Source organism: Neoarius graeffei, chromosome 10 (assembly GCF_027579695.1).
Source record: "Neoarius graeffei isolate fNeoGra1 chromosome 10, fNeoGra1.pri, whole genome shotgun sequence".
NCBI lineage: Eukaryota > Metazoa > Chordata > Actinopteri > Siluriformes > Ariidae > Neoarius > Neoarius graeffei.
This window is the reverse complement of record NC_083578.1, coordinates 15,672,564-15,697,828: the sequence shown is the minus strand read 5'-3', so window position 1 is coordinate 15,697,828 and position 25,265 is coordinate 15,672,564. Positions and strand designations below refer to the sequence as shown.

Here is a 25,265-nt window from a genome sequence, read left to right as displayed (position 1 = left end):
GTTACATTCAGTACCAATGATTGGTAGTCAACCGTAATGTCTGCAAACAGGGAACACTATTGTATTTATAAAAATGTGATATATTGTCTGCTTTAGAAATTTGTTGAGTGGAAATTCAGTTGAGATGGCTGCTCGCGTTTTGTTTATTCAATTCACACAAAACAGTTCTTTTTAATGATTTAAATGTTAAACATATTGGTATATACACCTCTTTATAATGGGAATGCGCATAAATTAATGTTACTGAAAGTCATTCCAAAATACTGAAAAATGTTTTCAAGAATACTGAAATTTAAAATTTGTGGTAGGCATCTCTGTTTTAATAACAGAATCTTTGTTGTTGTTGTTCTCCTTTTTATAATTAAGCATGTGTCTCCATTATCTTTTTTTTTTTTCTTTAACGTCCCTCTGTTCTTCCTCTTTACTGCAGCTACAAAGAAGTCAAAGTTTGAGGATGTGGTGAATTTGCACATCAGAGCAGATCTGTCCTGTCTGAAAGTTTTCATCAGAGGAGAGAAAGCCAGAATCTCTGAGATCAGTATAGAAGGTAACAAAACGCACGCATGTGTTTCGGGACGTCGGACTAGATGTGTGTAATGTACGTAACCAACTATATGGAATTAGAATGATCGACACCTGATTAGAGTATTAAAGGAACAGGCCACCGTACTTCCATAATGAAATATGCTCTTATCTGAATTGAGACGAGCTGCTCCGTACCTCTCCGAGCTTTGCGCGACCTCCCAGTCAGTCAGACGCGCTGTCACTCCTGTTAGCAATGTAGCTAGGCTCAGCATGGCCAATGGTATTTTTTGGGGCTGTAGTTAGATGCGACCAAACTCTTCCGCGTTTTTCCTGTTTACATAGGTTTATACGACCAGTGATATGAAACAAGTTCAGTTACACAAATTGAAACGTAGCGATTTTCTATGCTATGGAAAGTCCGCACTATAATGACAGGCGTACTAACACCTTCGGCAGCACATTGATACGGAGCTCAGATATCAATGCGCTGCCGAAGCGCGCAGAAGGTGTTAGCACGCCTGTCATTATAGTGCGGACTTTCCATAGCATAGAAAATCGCCACGTTTCAATTTGTGTAACTGAACTTGTTTCATATCACTGGTCATATAAACCTATGTAAACAGGAAAAACGCGGAAGAGTTTGGTCGCATCTAACTACAGCCCCAAAAAATACCATTGGCCATGCTGAGCCTAGCTACATTGCTAACAGGAGTGACCGCGCGTCTGACTGACTGGGAGGTCGCGCAAAGCTCGGAGAGGTACGGATCAGCTCGTCTCCATTCAGATAAGAGCATATTTTATTATGGAAGTACGGTGGACTGTTCCTTTAAAGGGGAACTGAAGGCAATTTTTTTTATCATCAAAATTCTATTTCTCTCATTTTATTAAATCATGGAAGCAAACGGCACGCCTTTTGGCGGATGCCGCCTTTTTCACGGCTGTCTGGGGGACTTGTGTGAATTGCGCAGATCCGATGAGTTTTTTGGGTTTTTTTTGGGGGGGGGGGGCGTTGGAGTGTCTGATTATAATTTCATCAAAGTAAATTCTGTATTAAAATTACTAAATAAGCAAATGCCGTTACAGTCCATGAAACATAGGAAGTACAAGTATGAGAAGAAAACAGTAAATCAGAAAGCTGCGCACGTAAAGCCAATTGGCTGCGCGCCATTATCTGCTGCTGGCTGCACTTCACTGCACACGCAAGGATTTCCATCAGTCCAACGTAAGTTACGTAATTGGCTTTACGTGCGCAGCTTTCTGATTTACTCTTTTCTTCTCATACTTGTACTTCCTATGTTTCATGGACTGTAATGGCATTTGCTTATTTAGTAATTTTAATACAGAATTTACTTTGATTAAATTATAATCAGACACTCCAATGCCCCCCCCCCCCCCCCCCCCAAAAAAAACCTCATTGGATCTGCACGATTCACATAAGTCCCCTAGACAGCCGTGAAAAAGGCACGCCGTTTGCATCCATGTAAATACAGGAACGCATTTTTGATCGCTATTTTGTCGCTGCTGTAGCATGTTGAGTGTTTGAAATATGCTCTGTAATATCAGTCCATATGTCAAAGCAATGGCCTTAAACAAGATTTGCCAAGACCTGTGCGAGACATCGTAGGACGGAAGTAAAACGTACAGCGGAAATCAAAGTGACCGACATCTGCCAACGCTGTCAAAAGACGCGCGCGCCCTCTTTCGAACGCTGACGTGATCAAGCCGGAAGTTTTCCCTGTGTCCGAAATCGCTCCCTACTCACTATATAGTGTGGACGCCATTTTGTAGCGCTGTCCGAACCCTTAGTGAGGATTATGAGGGAAATGCGCTCAGTGTAATGTGTATTTATCACAAAAACACATGCATGTATTTATTATTTTGAAAACCCACCAGCCGCCTGATCTGGCATGTTTTAATTGTGCGACAGTAATGACGTAAATACCAGCGCAACGGACTCGTCCTTATCCCGTCGTCTTTCCAACTTTTCTCTTCTCCATGTTGGTTTGAAGTCGTATGGAATAATCTCAATCATTGATGAAGCTGGCAAATCTCAAAATTAATCCAAACTGGAATGATACGGCGATCTGGCCGCTGTGTAAACAGTTTTCAAAATGGCGGCGCTGACGCTTCACGTTTCAAGTCTCGTGAAGATCGCGCGGATAACCGACGCCTGCCGTGGACCAAACGAACTACATTCAACATGGCTAAAAACCGAAAAGGCCGATAAGTGTAATATAATATGCCGATATAAGGTTAATAAAACCGAAAACGTAATTGAATAACACGTTAATTAAGAAATAAAGCAAGTTTAAAAATGACTTCAGTTCCCCTTTAAGAGAATGATGCACTCTTGACACCCAATATCTCTCTTTCCTCCTGCTCTTTTTTTTTTTTTTTCCTCCTTCTCCTCCAGGTCTGGTGTCTGAAGTACAGATGAAAAAGAAATCAGTCGAGATTCTTGCTAACCTGAAGAATATCGTCATATTGGACTGCGATAAAGATGCTCTGTACAAAAAGGTAATGAGTCGAGTGTCAGGTTTATCCAAACTTTGTTCTCGCCCTGAACAAACTTGCTTGTCAAGATTTATGCTAGTCATAGATGAAGTTTTGCCGTACATCCCAGCATTGCAACAGGTGCTTTTCTGATTGGTGCTAAGGGCCAGGGAGAGGTTGGGGATGGATGGATGGATGGATGGATGGATGGATGGATGGATGGATGGATGGTCTCTCATACGTATATACTTTGTGATCATACGACCGCATCTTAGCCTGTCCTGGGTAGGACTGATGTCTTGGGGGTTTTCAAACTTTTTTTTTTTACATTCAGGGATCTCTTTCATTCTTAATCATGCCCTTCAGTACAAATGTATTTAAAGGTGGGGTATGAGATTTTTTTCAGGAGTATTTTTTTACCATATTGCTTGAAAAGCTCCTCACACCCATGTTGCAAGCAGTACAATAGGTTTGACCCAAAAACTAAATATTTTAATCCAGTCTACAGTGTAAAATAAAGGAAAAACGCCATCCAATCATATTGAGGTACCACCTCAAAATGATTGGATGCTGACACGTCAATCAGACTGAAGCCCGCGAGCAGCCCGTCCCTTCTGTGTGTGTGTGAGAGAGCAAGCAGTGTCACACAGAGCGCAGGATTTTCTCAGTGCGCTCCCTCCAAACAACAGGGATTTACACGAAAACGGAAGGAGGTATTCACAAAATTCTTTCACAGTGAGCGCCACAAGGCTCTCCTGAACACAATGATGTAATTTCTTTGTCTGTAGTGTAAAAAATCAGGTCACTAGAGCGAGTTAAAAACGAGTGACTTTTCTGCCAAGTTTATAATGGCAGTCTATGGGGAAGCGCGGCTGCGCTCTCCTCACTTTCAGGCTTCTCATTCAAAAACTGCAAGTCCTATCGTGTAGGTAGACACATTGTGTGAATCAGGACAAGTGTGGCTACTACTTTTGAGAAAATTGTGTGTGTGGAGTGAAAATTGGGGCTGAAAACACAGTTTAAATGAGAAAGTTTGAGCTATTTTTCCAAGCTCTCTACATTCTGCTCCACTGGTGTGTAACGCAATAGACACCCATTATAAAGGCTGATTTTCTCAGGCTTTATAAGGGGGAGGAGGGGTGGAGACGTGGGGGGTGGGAGCATGGCGAGGGCGGGCGGGTTTCTTTTCAAAATGTGGCTTGCGGGAACCGTTATTCCAAAATCTCATACCCCACCTTTAACAAGCAAACTATTTAAAAAAAAAAAAAAAAAGGCACGTCATGCATATTTTTCAGTGTTATATCGTGTTGCATGTTAAATACAGGTGAACACCTGTGTTTTTAATGCTCTATTATGCAACTAGACGAGCCACGTGCATTGTTCTGAACTAATTCAACTGATCAGAACCAGCGTACGCTACCGTTCAAAAGTTTGGGGTCACTTTGAAATGTCCTTATTTTTGAAAGAAAAGCACTGTTCTTTTCAATGAAGATCACTTTAAACTAATCAGAAATACACTCTATACATTGCTAATGTGGTAAATGACTATTCTAGCTGCAAATGTCTGGTTTTTGGTGCAATATCTCCATAGGTGTATAGAGGCCCATTTCCAGCAACTCTCACTCCAGTGTTCTAATGGTACAATGTGTTTGCTCATTGCCTCAGAAGGCTAATGGAGGATTAGAAAACCCTTGTACAATCATGTTAGCACAGCTGAAAACAGTTGAGCTCTTTAGAGAAGCTATAAAACTGACCTTCCTTTGAGCAGATTGAGTTTCTGGAGCATCACATTTGTGGGGTCGATTAAATGCTCAAAATGGCCAGAAAAATGTCTTGACTATATTTTCTATTCATTTTACAACTTATGGTGGTAAATAAAAGTGTGACTTTTCATGGAAAACACAAAATTGTCTGGGTGACCCCAAACTTTTGAACGGTAGTGTATATTCCTTTGGAACTCTCTGCCACCTCATATCCGTAACTCTGACTCCCCGTTTTCAAGTCTAAACTCAAAACTCACCTGTTTAAGATTGCTCACTCATTTTAACTTCTGTTACACTTTCTTTTATGTATGTATGTTTTTATTGATTGTACAGAGTCCTTGCGTGTCTTGAAAGGCGCTTATAAATAAAATGTGTATTATAATTATATTCAGATAAGTCTCAGGCATTTATAGGTCTTCAGTCAGTGCGTTTACATGCACATCCAAATCGAGCTACTGTCGGTAATCGAGCTAAGGGTCCCAGAGAAACCAGGGGTGCCAGAGAAATCCAATCCTATATGCACACAAGGAAATCGAGCTATTGTGTGAGGTACATTGTGCACCCGAGCCACAGGTGGCGCTACACGCCCCATCGTGTTGGTACACTTCCGGTTGTCGTCATGAAGAAGAGCTATTCAAGAGTATAAACAAAGTTATCAGCAGTGTTGCCGGATACTGCTGACGTTTTCCAGCCCAAAACATGTTCAAATCCGCCAAAATGCACTTAAAACCGCCCAATCTGGCAACACTGGCAGTTCCGTGTTCACAAGTTTCGTGCTCAAGCTGTTAGGCTTGCTCTAACAGACTGTATGGCTATAAGCTGTCCTGCGCAGACCACTGTTTTGTAAGACAACTTATTTTGCACAACTGTATATTTTTCTACCATTTTTTGCTTACAAAAATTTTTTTTTTTGCTTACAATTTAACTTGTGTCTTAATAAACACACAAAAAGTTCAATTGTTTTGTTTTTATTGACATTCTTCAGATGTTGGACATTTTTTATTTTTATATATATATATATATATATATATATATATATATATATATATATATATATATATATATATATATTAGTGCTGTCAAAAATGTCGCGTTATTAACGCGTTAACTTGACTCAATTTTAACGGCGATAATTTTTTTATCGCGAGATTAACGCTCTGTGACATGATGTAGGTTTTTCATAAGCTTTTGAAACTGCCAGGAACTTGGAACAGAGACTTTGCTTAGAAAAACGATAGCAGCTAGACTGTAATGCCGCGCCCCGCACAGCCAGAGTCCTCTGCCCTCCTTTCCCCCCCAAAGAACCAGCGCGGGCAGGGCGCGCTAGTAGAGATGGGATTTATGGCTCTTTGATGGGATCCGCATCTTTGTGATCCGTTCTTTGAAAAGAGCCGTTCAAAAGACTGGCTCATTTGGCTCTTTTTAAATATTTATTCAGTTTTAAGAAGACAGTGTCTAAAGAAGCCAGATCCCTCTGAACTGTAAACTCAATGCTATCCCAGAAATCCTTCCTGTAATATGCAAATTTGGCCGCCTCTGATTGGACAGCGCGACGCATCAACAGGCAGAAAGTGTAAAAGTACAAAATGTGTTAAGTGAGCTGAAACAGTAAAGATCAGATTCAATGCAATATTTATCAACGAACAACTTAAACTTAATAGAATAGTGTACTTTATATTATAATCAAGCATGTCAAGCCTACCGTCACTGTGTAACCTGTCTCTCTGATTAGAGTTGTAGACTAACTCAAGCAGTAGATCACTTCACTCATGGTTCTTTTGCTAGCCCCGGTGCTCGGCTTAGGTTTCACTTTGCAGTGGCTGTGTCAAGACGTCTTATGCTTTGCAATAAAAAAAAACATTGGTACAAAGCAAGACCATTCACATTTTTATGCTGATAAGAGAATTACAATGGTTTTTCATGTGACAAAAATGTGCGATTAAATTGCGATTAATCACGAGTTAACTATGACAGTCGCGACATTAATTGCGATTAAATATTTTAATCGCTTGACAGCACTAAAAAAAATATATATATATATATATATATACACACACACACACAAATACAATGACTTGTTTATGTACACAATTCACAGCTATGCAACAGCTGTACAGATGTATTTAGTGATACAGTAAGTGAGCTAAATTTTAACAGTGCAAACAATGCCACAAAAAGAAAAGATTCATGCCATTGTCATGATTCGTTGTCATGCCGACCGAGGCTGTTGTGTTTCCCGCTTGTGGTCTCGTCACTCGTCACTTCCGGAAGGGGCAGTGCTGAAGTAAGTAGCTCGACTACGTAGCTCAATAGGGTTTACATGCACTAAGTAGCTCGGCAGAAATCGCATAATCTAGGTCGTGTAGCTCGATTCCGAGAAATCAAGTTCGGTTCAATTTCAGCCGAATTAAGGTGTATACATGGCATTTTGAACTTCGATTTCAGTCGAGCAATGGCAGAAATTCGATTCTCTCTATGTGCATGTAAACGCACTGAACGTGTAGATTGAGAGAAATACTCGTCATAATGACTCCCCGGAATGGTTCTCTTCAGGCAGTGTCTGTAGCAGATAAGGACGTGTTTGGTTTCCACATGGTGAACTATGTGGATGCTACAGAAGGAGACGCTTACACAGACATGGAAATAGTGGACACCAGCGTCACTCTGACTGTGGGCTGTATCCAGGTCATCTTCGTCAACAAGTTCGTCTCCTCAATACTGGTGAGTGTGATCGCTTTTGGCAAACCTAACCCATGATTTGTGTGTGTATGCTGCATAGGCATGATTCGATCTGATTTTCCTGTATTATTTTTGAAAAAGCGAATTTTATTACCGAAAAAGCAACATTTATTTTCCTATTCTGTATCAGAAAGTTATTCCTTTTGTTAAATTTAAACAAAAAAACCCCATTCATTTCATTTTCATAATAAACAACAATTATACCCGTTTGTAAAGGTTGGAGTAAAGTACAACAGCCTGTTAACTAAAATATTACTTTTATTACAAATGGAAAAAGTTCAGAACAAGTAGGCCTTTTCTTTATAAAGTTTTATAAACACTACCTCCATTTTCTTCTCTTTTTTTTCCTTTAGCTTTCAGCAGTCTGAAAAAAAAAAGCTCTGATTTCATGTTAAATCGCACAACAGCTCTTTCCCATTTTCGACCTGTTTTTGCAAAATTAGAGCTGTGTTACTTCCACCGAGGGTGAAGTCATGTGTGTTTTTTCCTCTAACAATTATTCAAAGAAGGTGAAGTGAGTATCGGTGAATAATAAGCGATGAAGTCGAGGTTATTCTTCACCGATATTCACTGAGCCTGTGGTGGATAACTGTTTTAGTATAAATACACAGGTGACTATTTTACAAAATGTAAAAATCGTATTTTTTATTTCAACCTTCAAAAGCGTCATGCAAATATAATGGCACAGCGTGGACTTGGCGCTTATCTATACCGACTCTCAAATACTTTTTTGTTTTGAAATAGATTAAATAAATCACAATTCCACCTTACCTTTTGAATAGTTTTAGATCAAACTTGGTAGCATCTTTAGTGCTTTTAGGAAGAGCATTTTATTTCCTAGTTTGTAATTCTTCCTCACTTGGGATAAAGCAATTGGCCACCATTTTGCCGAGTCGCTTGAGGTGATAATCGAGAAATAGTCTGAATTTCTTGAGCAATCAGCACACGATTTCCTATAATCACTTCTGTATGTATGTCGTCTGCTGTCTAAACAGCACAATTTCAGCTAGGAATAACTAAGATTACGCAGCCTGATGATGGATAAAATTCTTTTTTTTTTTAATTTCATAAATTTGCATCGCAGTTCATTGTTGCACAATATACTGTTTACATGCCTAATGCTGTAATGTGTGAATAATTTTGATATTACATGGTTGCGCAGGACATATTAATATGCATAGTAGGGTGCATCAGTTGCCCCCTAAAAATGAAAAGTTCCTTCGATCATGATGCATTTTTTATTTTATGTTCCTTTTGGTAAGAAAACACACTGGGTGAAATATTTTGACAAAATTCAAAAGTTTAATGGTGGCACCAGGAGCTCAAAGTTATGGAAAAAGCTGCTATTTTATGACAAAATTTCGATCACTTTTCATGATGGCACCTTATAGAGCAGAGGTGGGCAAACTACGGCCCGCGGGCCACATCCGGCCCATTGGCGTTTTTAATCCGGCCCGCGGAAGACAATCATATAAACACGATTGAGCAGATCTATAAACTATAAGCGTCAGTGTTATCACGTAGACAGGTGTTCTAGAGATCCGTCTTTCCAGTCAGTCGTATTCACGCGAGATTACATTTGCAGAGTGGTGCAGCGCATGCCATGGAAGTCATTCTGGCGCCCGTGCCACTGATGATCTCGAGAACACAGGATAAAACTTTACAGTGAGTGCTCCTAAAAAAAGAAAAGTGGACAGTGAGTGCAGGGTGTTCAATAAAAAATGGACAACTAAATATTTTTTTTTGCTGAAGTCCGATCAAAGGCTGTATGCCTTATTTGCAAAGAAACCGTTGCAGTTTTAAAGGAATATAACATCAAACGGCACTTTTCCTCCAAGCATGCTAATTATGCTAACAACCAGTCAGCGCAAGCACGGACGAATACAGCTCACCGGTTGCTGAGTGAATGTGAGTATTAACACTTTTTTTAAAACTACGTTGGAGCTGTAATAAGATGGTAGTCACGTGTTTACAGACATAATAATATAAAAAGTATAACTCTTAGTAATTTTGGTTGTCGTGGGTGGCTGCTGTAGTGCTGCTGTTTGTTTTTATGTGTATATATTGTTTTATGTGCCAATCTATTGAACTGCAAGCATTTTTCTGCTCTGCCTTTGTTGACTGAGAACTAAAATAAATGTCAATCTGATCTGCATTTGGGTCTCGGTCAGTGAAGGCCTTACAATAACACTAAAGCTTTTCCGGTTTATGTTCGATATGTATGAATTTGGTGTCGGCCCAGCCCGCCTGGCAAATTTCAAAAGTCAATGTGGCCCCTGAGCCAAAAAGTTTGCCCACCCCCGTTATATAGTACACCAAATATCTTAGATACACATTTTTAGTACATATTCTAAATATATTATCAAGCACAGTTTGAGTTTTAGCTGTTCATTGAATCATTGTTCAACTACCGTATTTTCTGGACTATAGAGCGCACCTGTATATAAGCCGCATCCGCTCTATTTTTAAAAAAAAAATTAAGATATACAAGCCGCACCGGGCTATAAGCCGCAGATATCTATGTTGAAAAATTAGATATTTACTGCATGTACAGAACGATTTTGTACTGTAAATGTACATGTATGTACCTGAACAGATTCTTTCCGAACAGTGCCTTTTAACACGGCAGCAACTTTGCTGATTAAAACGGAACAGAACCAAGAGAAAATAACCGGTATTTATTTACCTTCATTTCTCCTGTGTTTGAAACCACAAGTCACTTTAATCATCTTGGCTGGATTTGAAAATAATTACCAGTTAGTAATTTGTCGTGCGTGTTCTATCTGCTAAAGATCTGCTAATTCTTCTTTGCATTGATTTTTCGTCTATCTTATTTTTGATTCTACTTCCGGTTAGAGCGCCCCTAGCGGTGGAAGAAAAATCCACAGAATAGCCGCACCTTTGTATAAGCCGCATGGTTCAAAACCTAGGAAAAAAGTAGCGGCTTATAGTCCAGAAAATACGGTACTTTTAAACAATACAAATGTATTATGAATCACATTAATGCTTCTCAATCCCTTGCAAAGGTTCTTAACATGATCTCTGGCTCACAAGAAATCAATAAATGGAGTCCAACATTGTGATTCAAACCTTACGCGAAAACATAAAATAAGCGTTTTTTGGCAAAAAAATGAACCTCATGGTGCCACCATTAGACTTTTGAATATGGTCAAAAATTTTACAGGATGTCTTTATTGGTGAAAAGGAACACCCAAACAAAAACGCATCAGATTTTATGAAAGCGAGGGCAACTGATGCACCCTAATGCATAGTCATTGTATATCTCTCGCTCTCACGCTTTTTTATTTAGGCTTCACTGGCTTCCGATTAGTTATCGCATCCAGTTTAAGATTTTACTACTAGTTTACAAAATTGTGAATGGTCTTTCTCCTTTGTATTTATCTGAACTTATAGAATTTAAGACAATTACTAGATATAATTTGAGATCTACTTCAGATACGCTTCTGTTAAAGCAACCTAGTTTTAAAAGTCTGAAAACTCTAGGTGACCGCACATTTATAATTGCGGCACCAGAACTTTGGAACACTCTTCCAATAGAAATAAGAGCTACAGACAATTTTTAAATACATTTAAACGCCTCCTGAAAACCCATCTATTTAAAGAGGCGTATAACTGCTAAGCGATAGAATATTATAGAGCTTTTGTCTTCATTTAGGTTTTAAAATTATAATGTTGTTTTTCGTTTTATTATCAAATATAGTGATGATTTCGTAATTTATTATCAGTTAGTTATTGTTCACTAAGAATGGAAGATTTATAAATATTCATAGAATGTAATTAGATTTTCATACTTGACATTTTTCCGATATTGTAATGCGCCTGTGAGCATTTTTATGTAACAGGCACAATATAAGTAGTTAAATTATTATTATTATTATTATTATTATTATTCTCTCGCTGGTTCCACTCCAGGCCTTCATCAATAACTTCCAGGAAGCTAAAGAAGCTCTAGCAGAGGTCACAGTACATGCAGCAGAGAAAGCAGCCACGGGGGTGTTGGAGCTTGCCGAGAAAAGCACTCGAATTTCACTCAACGTGAACGTCAAAGCTCCAGTCGTTTTCCTCCCACAATCCTCCGTTTCCACTAACGTCATCGTGGCTGACTTGGGTTTGGTGACGGTCAAGAACCACTTTGAGATCGTGCCCTCGAAAACGCACACTAAGATTCCTCCCATCCTGGACGTCATGAGTGTGGGTCTGAGTGAGCTGAAGATGTACAGGTACAGAGCTGGTTCATGTGTTGAATGAATGAATGAATAAAACTGACCGAATTGATTCATGTGGCTCAAAACTGGACTTTTAAATTTGTGCACTCAGAACCACGTTTAAGGACGGCCAGTTCCAGAGCGAGATTCAGTTACTGAAGCCTGTAAACATGGACCTGTCTATCAAGCGCAATCTCTCTGCCTCCTGGTATCACAGCATCCCTGACAACCAGATCAACGCACACCTCAAGCCCATGAGTGTAAGTGTGTGCTCGCTTATAAAGAAAGCCACTGCATTGTATTCGTGACCATATATTGTCTAAATTTTCTGTCCGCACGTGCTTGCACCGTAGCTGATCCTGAGTCAGGAGGACCTAACCGTGGTTTTGAGGACTCTGAATGAGAACCTGTCCGAGACTTCTGATGCAGTTCCTGCTCCTAAAAGTTCTGATAAGGCAGATGTTGTGTCTACCAAAGACTCCCAGGAATCTGGAGGTACACCCACACCTTACAAACGATTTGTTGCAGGAAATGCACGACAATCTGGGAAAACCCAGGATGAAATTTCACTTTTTTTTTTTAAACTATATACAGTGGGGAAAATAAGTATTGAACGCATCAACTTTATTTTTTAATTTTTTCTTAGTAAATAATATATTTCTGATGGGACTATTGACATGAAATGTTCACCAGATGTCAGGAACAACCCAAGTAATTCACACAAAGGAATCAAAACATGTATATGTCCATAAATTAAGTGGAATGACGCAGGGAATAAGTATTGAACACGCTTACTGAAATTTATTTAATACTGAGCAGAGGCAGCGGCAGGAAGTTTTGGATTTGGGGGCGGCGGCAACGTGTCACTCGCTGAAGGCGCACCAAATCTAGGGCGGTCCGGGGGCATGCCAGCCCTGGGCAATTTTGGAATTTTTAACTGTCTAAAACGCTATTTCCCGCATTTTAAGAGGCAAATTTTGGTGGAGTAAAGCGAAGTTTAAAGTGCATATTCTGGACCAATTTTTTTTTTTTTTAATGAATATCCCTTTACACACTCTTCCAGAAGGGTAATTTTGCACAAGGCCATCTGTCTACAGCAGAAAAAAAAATAAAATAACAAAACGCGTCTGGAAAAATCCCAAGGGAGTCTGGAGCCAGATTCGTGACGTTACCTGCGGAAGCGCCAGCAGGCTGCGCGAGCTTTGCACGGTTTCAGTGCACAGCCTGTGTACACCAAGCGCTCCCATTTCTCTCTCATTGTCCGGTCTTTTGGGAAACGATGAGTACTAATCCCATCAAGATTGGTGTTGCTACACCCTCCTACGATACATCTGTTAACCATTTTAATAATTACACGATAACGTTGAAGAAATTTGCAGAAAACCACCAGGTCAATTTCTCATAAACAAACCAGCGCTGACGTAGGATTCAGAAGGAGGCGTCCCGCACGCGACGTCACGAAAATCAGTGTTTCCCAGGAAATCCAAATGCCAAGTTTTTTCAGAGGCGGACCAATTCGCCTCAAATGGCTTTATTTCGACTGAATTTTTCTGGTATTGCGCAAGGTAAAAAAAAATTGAATTTACCCTTGATGTGCCCTTTAATGTACTTTTAATAGAGACATTTCGTCCATGTAATTTATTTATTTTTTTCTATATGAAACAAAACCGGGCGGCACGGTGGTGTAGTGGTTAGCGCCGTCGCCTCACAGCAAGAAGGTCCGGGTTCAAGCCCCGTGGCCGGCGAGGGCCTTTCTGTGTGGAGTTTGCATGTTCTCCCCGTGTCCACGTGGGTTTCCTCCGGGTGCTCTGGTTTCCCCCACAGTCCAAAGACATGCAGGTTAGGTTAACTGGTGACTCTAAATTGAGCGTAGGTGTGAATGTGAGTGTGAATGGTTGTCTGTGTCTATGTGTCAGCCCTGTGATGACCTGGCGACTTGTCCAGGGTGTACCCCGCCTTTCGCCCGTAGTCAGCTGGGATAGGCTCCAGCTTGTCTGCAACCCTGTAGAACAGATAATGAGATGAGATGAAACCGAACCAATGATACTATAATGTAATTACGTCTGCTTGGTATCGTTGAGAGGATAACACCCTCTTAACATGGGTTGCTGTCAACACGTATCATGACAAACCTTCACACAGTGCTCGTCAAATATTTCAATGATTAGGTCAAAAAGCCTTGGAAAATTAGAATAAACGCGTAATAATACTTAAAAACCGATCACATCTCTCAGCAATCCTGTTTTGACCTAGGAATAAGCCCGTGAAAGTAATATATTCTCGATCCTTCAAGGATTGTTGGCAGCTCCCAGGAAATCCAGCTGACTGGTAATGACCAGTCGTGACCCCAGATCGGATGCGAGTGAAATATTTAAAAAAAAAAAAAAATTTCTGTTTGTTGCATATTTTTCAAATCAAAACTGCGATATTAAAGCATGTATGAATGACATATGGGGCTGTATCGGTAAATTGGAAAAACTACATTCCTTAGTTTTCTCATGGATTCCCCCACCCACACAAACAAAACATGAGAAAATTTGTCCTCCGTGTTCTTGTTGAATGAAACGGCTAATAGTTATATTATGGACCCTTTTCACGTGACGTCACGACAAACGCGGCCGCCATTTTGGACATGTACTACCAGTGGTTTACCACAGCCAGCATTGAGGAACGGCAGCAAAGAAAGTGTTTATTTTCAGCAAGACTTCCATCATGCCACTATATTGTTGTGCCCCTGGATGTAGTAACCATCAACAAACAAGGCAAGGGTTATCATTTTATCGGATCCCGGTAGATGGATAGCGACCATAAACAAGAAAGATTGGCAGCCCTCGGCATACCAGCGCTTGTGCAGTGACCACTTTGTTGGAGGTAAGACGAATAAAATTAGCCAGAAAAGGCATTACATTGCTGTTAACATTCTGTGGCGGTGAGTGTGTAACCAAATAGGCTAAAATAACCCATTGTAACCTCTTTGTTCTTCTGTAGTAGCTATTAGCTAACGACATTAGCTAGCGTTGTGTTCCTTTGCTGTTGGTAGACTGTAGGACAGATCAGAGGCAGTGTCCTACAAACAGCGCTTAATTTGAGGGGGAGCAAGCCGGAGCGCGCTCCGGAACCTCGGGCGTTGGCTCCGGCAGCTTTTTACACTGGATCCGGTGATCCGACACCTCTTTTGACTATGTAACAAAAAAAAATAAATAAATAAAAAAATGCAAGTTTATTTAGTGTTAATGTCTGATTTTGATATGTCTTGTTGGTGATTTCTCTCATGAAACGACATCCACAAAATATCTGCAGATGAACTTAATTTGCAGTGTTATTACAAAACATGCCCAGAAGCGCAGCGCCGCGCCCCCCTCTCCCCCTCTTTTTTCTGCACCGGAGCCGCTCATCCTCTGCGCTCTGGGACCTCCCACTTTACAAATTAAGCACTGTCTACAAATAAGTGTTCAAACAAGTTTTCAGATCAATACCTGTGTATGGCGATGGGTTTTTAACGACATAGGTATACAGATCATGTGGGCCGAAGTCAGGTAAAGACGAGGGCTTCATGTACTTCCGTACGTCAGTGAACAATCCTGGTGGAAGCAGGTAAACGTCGTTCTCTAAGCCTGCTAACCTCAATTTTTGCAAATACCTCTCCCTCTGCTCGCCCTGTAAATGCCCTACGTCGCTGGATAGCGAAGGTGTTTTCTGCATCTCGCTCCTTTTTCTTGTATGTTCTCCATTTGTCGCCTTCCTCGCATTCAAACCGATTCGAGCCGAAGTCCGCTACATGTCCAGAATGGTGGTCGCGTTTACGAAGGTCACGTGACTGAAAAAGGTCTATACCTGCTCAGCTATGTGGTAGAAAGCAAGATCACGTATAACAGTCTTTCCTTTAGTCTTCAGTGCAAGTAAACAGTCATTCATTTCTTGGTTTGCGAAATTAGACTTGGGATGTTAAATTTATACTGAAAACTTGCCTCGTTATCATCAAGCAACTTCGGTGCCTTTGTCGAGCCCAAAAAGTTTGCAATGGATGTTTGTCTGAGGGTGTATTCAGACCAGGATAGTTCGATAGTTCACTTGCTTTGGTCCGAACCAAATGTTTGTTTTTTTATTTTTTCATTTTGGTGCGGTTCGCTTTCACACTGTACATTTTAGTAAGCGGACCAAAATCTGTCAACAAAGCCACGCCTCAATTATATTTTGACCCCAGAATAGTATCCAGGTCATCGTAATAGATGAATTTCTTTTTTGCGTCGCTAGTACCGCCACTTTTTTGAAAGAATGTCCCTGATTTTAATGTAGGTCTGACGGAGTTTCTTCACTTTTAGCCGACATTGTTCTGGGGAGCGCGTGAACCCCTTCTCCTTCATTTTCTCACTGAATACAGCAAACACGTCGGCATTTTTGTGTGTTCTCTCCAAAAGCTCAGATATGTGGACATCTGCCCATATATCCACAAGGGTACGCGTTTCTTCCTCGGCCCACGTTTGCCCCTACTCATTTTTTGTACTCTGTAGTCGAGCCTGCCACTGGTCTGAATGACTGAACGACTGTTGTAAGGTTCCCTTGACAACCGAAACAGTGTTTGCGCTTTGTGGTGGAGTGTCAAGACTCTGTTTCCCATAATGCTCGACAAACGACGGAAGCTCCCGAGGTACAAAAAAGCAAAACTGTCGGATTAGGTCCGGTCTGCTTTCACACTTCCAAAAGATCCGCACCGGGGTTCCTTTGGTCCGGACCGAGTCCGACCTTGCAGCTCGGTCTCGGTCCGCTTGTTTGGTCCGGACCAGAGTTCGGTGGTTTGTATTCAGACCAACCCAAAAGGTCCGGACCAAGGGAAATTTGGTTTGTTTGGTCCGGACCAAACAACGTAGGTGTGAATACGCCCTGAAACTCCTTCATACTGATTTTCAGTGAGTGGTCGGGCAGCAAGCGAATTCATGGGCGCCCAAAACTGCTTGTACGTCTCGTGAATGCTGTCTAGTTATCCGGACAGGACATGAGTTATCAGTCAGATACAAATGTAGCGACACCGTCATAGCCTTGCTGTCACAGGGTCCCCGCTGTGGCGTGAGTACCCAAGGAGACCAGACATGTCTAGAGAGTTGCCACAGCAACGGGTTAATTAGTCCACAGAATATTAAATCAGCTCGTCTACTAAAAGTGATAAAGCCAAATAAGGAAAATCCAGTAAAGCGGAGGCAATCGGTGATGTCAGGGCCGGGCTAATTTGCATCGGTTTTGGTGCGAATGGGTGCTACCAATGTACAGTACGAAGGGATGCAGCGGGATTTAATAAGGGAAAACAAAGGCGGGCTGTTTATTCACACTACTCTCTCCGTTTCTTCTTTGTATATAGTCAAAGGACTCCCATCGTAACTTGGGAGGGGGCGGCACAGCCCTCCCAACATAATTTTTTTTTGGGGGGGGGCGGTCGCTGCTTAGTAGAAAAGCCATTGCTGGTAATGACGGCTTCAAGACGCCTCTTGTATGGAGAAACTATTCACATGCATTGCTCAGGTGTGATTTTTGCCCCGTTCTTCCACACAAAGTGTCTTCAAATCTTGAAGGTTCCAGGGGCCTCTTCTATGAACTCTGATCTTCAGTTCTTTCCATAGATTTTCAATCGGATTAAAGTCTGGTGGTTGACTGGGCCGTTCTAGCAGCTTTATTTTCTAAACCAACTGAGAGTTTCCTTAGCTGTGTGTTTGGGATCATTGTCTTGCTGAAATGTCCACCCTCGTTTCATCTTCAGCATCCTGGTAGATGGCAGCAGATACTTATCAAGAACGTCTCGGTACATTTCTCCATTCATCCTTCCTTCAATTATATGAAGTCTGTCAGTACCATATACTGAAAAACAGCCCCAACACCGTGATGATTCCACTTCCAAACGTCACTGTTGGTATGGTGTTTTTGGGCTGATGTGCAGTGCCACTTCTCCTCCGAACATGGTGGACATCCAAAGAGTTCAATTTTGGTCTCATCTGACCAGACTATGTTCTCATCTCATCTCATTATCTCTAGCTGCTTTATCCTGTTCTACAGGGTCGCAGGCAAGCTGGAGCCTATCCCAGCTGACTACGGGCGAAAGGCGGGGTACACCCTGGACAAGTTGCCAGGTCATCACAGGGCTGACACATAGACACAGACAACCATTCACACTCTCATTCACACCTACGGTCAATTTAGAGTCACCAGTTAACCTAACCTGCATGTCTTTGGGGGAAACCGGAGCACCCGGAGGAAACCCACGCGGACACGGGGAGAACATGCAAACTCCACACAGAAAGGCCCTCGCCGGCCACGGGGCTCGAACCCGGACCTTCTTGCTGTGAGGTGACAGCGCTAACCACTACACCACCGTGCCGCCCCCCAGACTATATTCTCCCAGTATTTCATAGGCTGGCCCAAATGTTGTGCAGCAAACTTTAAACGAGCTTCAGCATGCTTTTTCTTCAGCAATGGAGTCTTGCGCAGTGAGCATGCTTTACTACTTGTGTTCTTTGAAACAACTGTACCTGCTAATTCCAGGTCTTTCTGAAGCTCTCCATGAGTGCTCCTTGGCTCTTGGACAACTCTTCTGATTATTCTTTGGACTCCTCGGTCAAAAATTTTGCAAGGAGCACCTGGTCGCGGCTGGTTTATGGTGAAGTTCTTTCCACTTTCAGATAACGGCCCCAACGACGCTCACTGGAACATTCAGAAGTTTAGAAATGCATCTGTAACCAATGCCATCAGCATGTTGTGCAGCAAGGTTTTTTGAGAGAGTGCTTTGCTTTTACCCATCATGAGATGCTTCTTGTGTGACCCCTTGGTAAGGAGAAATCTTTTGATAGGCTGTCAGTTAGGACTAAACCAGCTGATATTAGTTTGCACTGATGGGGGGGGGGCAGGATTGGTTTCTTGGCTTTCTATGCTGTTTTGCGCCTCTTTTTCTTCATGTGTTCAACACTTATTCCCTGCGTCATTCCATTTTATTACACTTAATTTACGGACATGTACGGTTTGATTTCTTTGGTTGTGTGAATTCCTTGGGTTGTTCCCGACATCTGGTGAAAACTTCATGTCCATAGCCCCATCAGAGCGATTTACTGAGAAAAATGTCGACGCGTTCAATACTCCTCCTCCTTTTCCCCGCTGTAGTTCTGAAAACCTTCCTGAACTGAAATGTTTCTCTTTTGTATATAAATCAATCACAAGTCAAGTTTTAGGATTTGTGTGTGTGTGTGTGTGTGTGTGTGTGTGTGTGTGTGTGTGTGTGTGTGTGTGTGTGTGTTCACTGCTTCAGATGGGTTAAATGCAGAGAGGAATTTCACAAGTGTGTGATGAATGAAGTTTTTTTTCTCTTTTCTTTCTTTTTTCTCTTGCTTTCTCTCCTTTCTTTTTTCTTGCTTTCTTTTTTCTCCTTTTTTTCTTTCTTTCTTTCTTAAATCTGGTTTCTCTGAATTCAGCCACAGCAACCACCCCTCCCCAAGTAAACCAGTGTTTGCATGGGCTCCAGTCAGTGCGTTTACATGCACATCCAAATCGAGCTGCTGTCGGTAATCGAGCTAAGGGTCCCAGCAGGGGTGCCAGAGAAATCCAGTCCTACATGCACACAAGGAAATCGAGCTATTGTGTGAGGTACATTGTGCACCCGAGCCACAGGTGGCGCTACACGCCCCATCGTGTTGGTACACTTCCGGTTGTCACCATGAAGAAGAGCTATTCAAGAGTATAAACAAAGTTATCAGTTCCGTGTTCTCTTCTGCTGCTCGTTACTACTACTGTTGTCATGCCGACCGAGGCTGTCGTGTTTCCCGCTTGTGGTCTCGTCACTCGTCACTTCCGGAAGGGGCAGTGCTGAAGTAAGTAGCTCGACTACGTAGCTCGATAGGGTTTACATGCACCAAGTAGCTCGGCTACAATCGCATAATCTAGGTCGCGTAGCTCGATTACGAGAAATCCAGTTCGGTTCGATTTCAGCCGAGCTAAGGCGTTTCCATGGCATTTAGAACTTCGATTTCAGTCGAGCTACGGCAGAAATTCGATTTTCTCTATGTGCATGTAAACGCACTGACTGTTGCATACTGGATCATGTTTCCTGCTTTATGTAATTGTGACACAGTACCAGTTGCTCTTTACTCATTTCCATCAAGATTTTCACCTTCATGTTTCTTCAGCAAATGTAGGAGAAGCTTTCATTATAACCATGTTTGGAAATTTTGGGGGACTTGAATAACAAATGTGAAGAGGTTCTACAAGTGAATTACAATTTCTGGTGTGTGTGTGTGTGTGTGTGTGTGTGTGTGTGTGTGTGTGTTTTTTTTTTTTTTAAATTGCCCATTAGGAACCACAGTGGTAACTGCAGCAGTGGTGGAGGGACAGAAAACCGCCAAACTGAAAAGCACACTAAAACTCCACTTCAAGTTTGATTCAATGACTCTTGTTCTCTACAGCTCAAGTGGAAGTGAGGTAACAACGCAGTCTCTGGGAATTGTGCCACATGTTGTAGAAATTATAGACGTAAAGGTGAAGACGTACACTGTAACTGTAAGCTCATAACTGGCCGATGCTACATTTGTAGAGATGCTTCTAGAAGTATAACATGCCTTCTTAAAGTGCTGATGACACGTTTTTGACATCTTTGGCGATGTTTTATAACATAAAAAGTAATTCCCGATGATCCATATATTAATTCACGAAGGCGCCTATTTTACAAGTTATGATAAAAAACGCGGCTATTTGGGCAAATTTGACGGGGCTGCAGCACCCAGGAGACGAAAGAGGAGGAGGAGCTATATGACGTCAGCGAAAGAACCTTCCTCCTAACTTACCAGTTTATTGTTGTTGATGCGGCAGGTGTTCAGTTTATCATTATTAGTATTTTTATTAGACATTATTTTATATATATATATATATATATATATATATATATATATATATATATATATATTAGTTATGCCTTCGCGTTCTGTTGCCGGCTTTTGCTCCAAAACCCACAAGGATGGGGTAAGTTTATTCAAGTTTCCCAGAGATCCCGAGCTTCATGCGAAGTGGGTGAAGCAAGTCAGGCGCACTCGTGACAAGTGGGAGCCCTCACCAGCATCCGTCCTGTGCTCTGAACACTTCGATTTGGATTGTTTTGACACCCTTCCCAGCTTAAAAGAATCTCTTGGGTGTTCAGTTCAGCACAAACGTGTGTTACTACCATCAGCAGTGCCTACACAGTGTTGCCAGATTGGGAGGTTTCCCGCCCAGTTGGGCGGTTTCAAGTGCATTTTGGTGGGTTTTGAACATATTTTGGGCTGGAAAACGTCAGCAGTATCTGGCACCAGTTTTCCAGCCCAAAATATGTTCAAAACCCACCAAAATGCACTTGAAACCGCCCCACTGGGCGGGAAACCTCCCAATCTGGCAACACTGCCAGTATTCCGGAGGGGGTCTACTAGTAGCTATGCCGGATCCAAAGACAGTCCTCCTGTCAGAACATGTGTTGTGAAACGACATAAGATAAAGGTACGTAGAGCTATAGATTCTGCATGAATCATAAATGTAATCATAAAGTCGGCGTGATATCAGTCATGTATTTGCTTGTGAAAGCTTGCGGCTTTCATGTAACTGCCGCCTAGCAACGAGAGGCAAAGGGTAAAGAGGGTAGGCTATCATAGATTCTGTTCGGAAGAGATCAACACAATTCTAGACTCCCAGAAGAGGAAGAGCTAGCACTAGAGAGTTCACCGGCGTTTTCATGCGCCATTTCCATTGAGTAGAACCAGAGTAGAACAGCCAGTGAACCGCAGCGTGTTCTTCCGCTGACGTCACAACATGGCCGCGAGCCACGGACCCAGTTTTCTTGCGCTGTGCAATTAAAAGTTGGATATACACGTAACAACAGCTGCTTTTCACGTAATTATAACAGAAATCTAACATGTTTGCCATGTTGTATAGTTTATTTAAGAAATTGCATAGAGTCATGTTCGTGTCATCAGCACTTTAAATATTAAAATCTGAAACCTCTCTCTCTCTCTCTCTCTCTGTGTGTGTTCAGACTGCATTGTTGGACTCCCATGATGAACAGCTGAAGCTGGCGGAGTTCACCCTGGGCACCATCTCCACTGTAGTGCACATGTTCTCAGACAGCTCCATGAAAGCCTCTGTCAAACTCGCTGAATGCTTGTTGGATGATAAAAGGAAGAGGGTCAACATGATCACTTCCAGGTCAGAGGTCATGAATAAATAAATAAATATGCACGTTACTTTCCAATGCAAATAATATAATGCCAGATCAGCCTTCTCGTAATCCAAGTCTAACGTTTGTGCGAGTCAGGATGATGGCAATGCGAAAGGGCGCGGAGAAGAACGTCATGGTGGAGGTGAACTATCGCCAGGGCCGGGATGGCACCACCCTCGACACCTTAGTTCAGGATCTTTATCTCTGCGCCAGCATGGAGTTCCTGCTCACAGTGGTTGATGTCTTTCTGAAAGCCATGAATCAGGGCTTCTCCAACCACTCCAAGAGCAGCAAACCAGCATCCACGTCCACGAAAGACTCGGGTGAGTTCTGCAAAGAATCCTCATCATTGAGAAGGCCTGACGACGAAAGCCAAATTATTCACCAGGTCTAATTAGGGCCCGAGCCCTATGGGCGAAGGCCCTATTGTTCTTGTAAGAGTTCACTATTATTATTCTTCCGTCTTCTTCTTCTTTATTTTTCTCCGCTGTTGGGCCATTTTCGGGGCGCTTGCCATGGGCGAAAACGCACGAAATTTGGCACCACTTCCGAGAATTGCCACCGCTACTCAGAACCAAAAGCCCAAACTTGGCCGGGGCTCAGGGCCTCTATAGCGCCCCCTAAGTCGTTGTGATTTTGGCCTCCCGCATTAAGGTGCCTGGTTGCCATATAGTTTGCAGTACTGGCATGCCGTTTGGTACGCATATGTATCTCACTAAGCCGGACAAAAATGTAATGCCGATGCATTAGCCACGCCCAACAGGAAGTGAGGTAATTTCACTTTTGTGCGAAATGCATGGCCACGAAGACGGCACAACTCCTCCTAGACCGTTCATAGGAATGTCACCAAAATTGATACACATCATCTACAGACATGGCTGACAAAAGTTACTAAATACGTTTCACGTAGGATAAACCGTTCAGAAGTTATACGTCAATCAATTTTCACTTCAAAATTTTACATGCTAAAAAATTCATAACAAATCTTCTAATTCAGGGGTGTCCAAACTGATCCATAAAGGGCCGTGTGGCTGCAGGTTTTCATTCCAGCCATGCAGCAGCACACCTAATTTGGCTTATTCAGTCAACTGACACACCCACCCTTTAATCAAGGGTGGGTGTGGCTGCAAGTATTTGACTGTGTGAAGACAGTTCAGTTGATTGAATGAGCCAAGTCAGGTGTGCTGCTGCATGGCTGGAATGAAAACCTGCAGCCACACGGCCCTTTATGGATCAGTTTGGACACCCCTGTTCTAATTGCTCAAAACTGCTCATACTTCACACGCTAATCACTCATTGGGCTTCTGACATGTTACCCAATTTCTGTGATATTTCGCCACTGGGGGCGCTATTTTTGGGCAAAAAATCCAATCTTTCCTCAAATTTGGTCAAACTTCACGGCCACCCTCTTACTACCTCCCATGTCATGTATACCACATTTTGGGAATTTTCGTCCATGGGGGGCGCTGTTTTTGGCCGACGCAATTTCTCCAAAATGGGTTTCCTGTTAATAACTCCATAATGCTTTTCCTTCACACCACTACCTTGTGATAGTACGTTGCTGTTGTAGACACTTATTTTTCCAACTCATAATCGCTCATGTACAGCATAGCGCCACCTACTGACATGGGAAAAACCAAAAAATTTATTCTTCAAAAATCTATATCTCATCTTCTATTTACTCAATTTTCATCACACTTCATACTCAAACTCTTCATAGCTCACCTGACATATACGCCAAATTTCGTGCACTTTCGCCCCTGGGGGTGCTGGTTATGGCAGAGATGATATTGCAGCTTCTGATTTGTCAACCTTGGCAAGCAAACTCTTTACAAGACCCTTATTGGGGCGCTTGCCATGGTCGACAGCGCTCGAAATTTGGCTCCTTTTTCTTAGACTGCCACCGCTACTGAGAACCAGAAGCCCAGATCCAGGCGGGCCTCAGGGCCTCTATAGCGCCCCCTAACGTGTTGTGATTTTTCCCTCTCGCATTAAGGTGCCTGGTTGCCATGTAGTTTGTAGTAGTGGCATGCCCTTTGGTACGCATATGTATCTCACCAAGCCAGACAAAAATGTAATGCCAATGCATTAGCCACGCCCTACAGGAAGTGAGGTAATTTCACTTTTGTGCGAAATGCATGGCCACGAAGACGGCGCAACTCCTCCTAGACCGTTCATAGGAACGTCACCAAAATTGATACACATCATCTACAGACATGGCTGACAAAAGTTGCTAAATACGTTTCACGTAGGGTAAACCGTTCAGAAGTTATACGTCAATCATTTTTCAATGCAGAATTTTACATGCTTAAAAATTCATAACAAATCTTCTAATTGCTCAACACTGCTCATACTTCACACGCTAATCACTCATTGGGCTTCTGACATGTTACCCAATTTCTGTGATGTTTCGCCACTGGGGGCGCTATTTTTGGGCAAAAAATCCAATCTTTCCTCAAATTTGGTCAAACTTCACGGCCACCCTCTTACTACCTCCCATGTCATGTATACCACATTTTGGGAATTTTCGTCCATGGGGGGCGCTGTTTTTGGCCCACGCAGTTGCTCCAAAACGGGTTTTTGGTAAATAATTCCATAATGCTTTTCCTTCACACCACTACCTTGTGATTGTACGTTGCTGTTGTAGACACTTATTTTTCCAACTCATAATCGCTCATGTACAGCATAGCGCCACCTACTGACATGGGAAAAACCAAAAAATTTATTCTTCAAAAATCTATATCTCATCTTCTATTTACTCAATTGTCATCAAACTTCATAAGCAAACTCTTCATAGCTCACCTGACATATACGCCAAATTTTGTGCACTTTCGCCCCTGGGGGTGCTGATTATGGCAAAAATGATATTGCAGCTTCTGATTTGTCAAACTTGGCAAGCAAACTCTTTTCAAGACCCTTATTGAGGCGCTTGCCATGGTCGACAACGCACGAAGTGCGAGACCCTATTGTTGCCATGTGTCCAATTCTGTGCTTTGTCGCCATTGTGGGAGTAATGTCTCTTGCCGCAGAAGCTGTGGAAGGTATTTCGCAGGGACGCATGCCCCCGCCCCCCTTGGCCGCTGGCGCGAGGGCCCGTCGAGGCCGCTTGCGGCTTTAATTTTCATTGATGTAAATCTTGGCAGCTATAGACCCCTTTCACATGACGTCACCGCGCCGCGAGATTTTGTTAGGCGCCATATTGGAAGACCAAGTACATGCACTCACGATATAAAACAAAGTACGAGCGAGAGTAAAGTGACACGATGGCTGATAATTCTGGTTATGTGAGTACATTACCAGCTGCAGAAA

The 25,265-nt window shown here is 42.2% G+C and overlaps 1 protein-coding gene across 2 annotated transcripts in view; it reads left to right on the top strand.

The window, feature by feature from the left end:
• Positions 1-25,265, top strand: part of vps13a (vacuolar protein sorting 13 homolog A) — a 238,157-nt gene that overhangs the window by 110,442 nt on the left and 102,450 nt on the right. For both annotated transcript variants that reach the window (XM_060931353.1, XM_060931352.1), the window contains exons 30-38: positions 431-547; positions 2,939-3,042; positions 7,335-7,502; positions 11,454-11,761; positions 11,859-12,006; positions 12,100-12,241; positions 20,073-20,197; positions 21,774-21,943; positions 22,053-22,279. In XM_060931353.1, the coding sequence (XP_060787336.1) occupies positions 431-547; positions 2,939-3,042; positions 7,335-7,502; positions 11,454-11,761; positions 11,859-12,006; positions 12,100-12,241; positions 20,073-20,197; positions 21,774-21,943; positions 22,053-22,279 (1,509 nt within the window). The remainder of the gene's footprint in view (positions 1-430; positions 548-2,938; positions 3,043-7,334; positions 7,503-11,453; positions 11,762-11,858; positions 12,007-12,099; positions 12,242-20,072; positions 20,198-21,773; positions 21,944-22,052; positions 22,280-25,265) is intronic.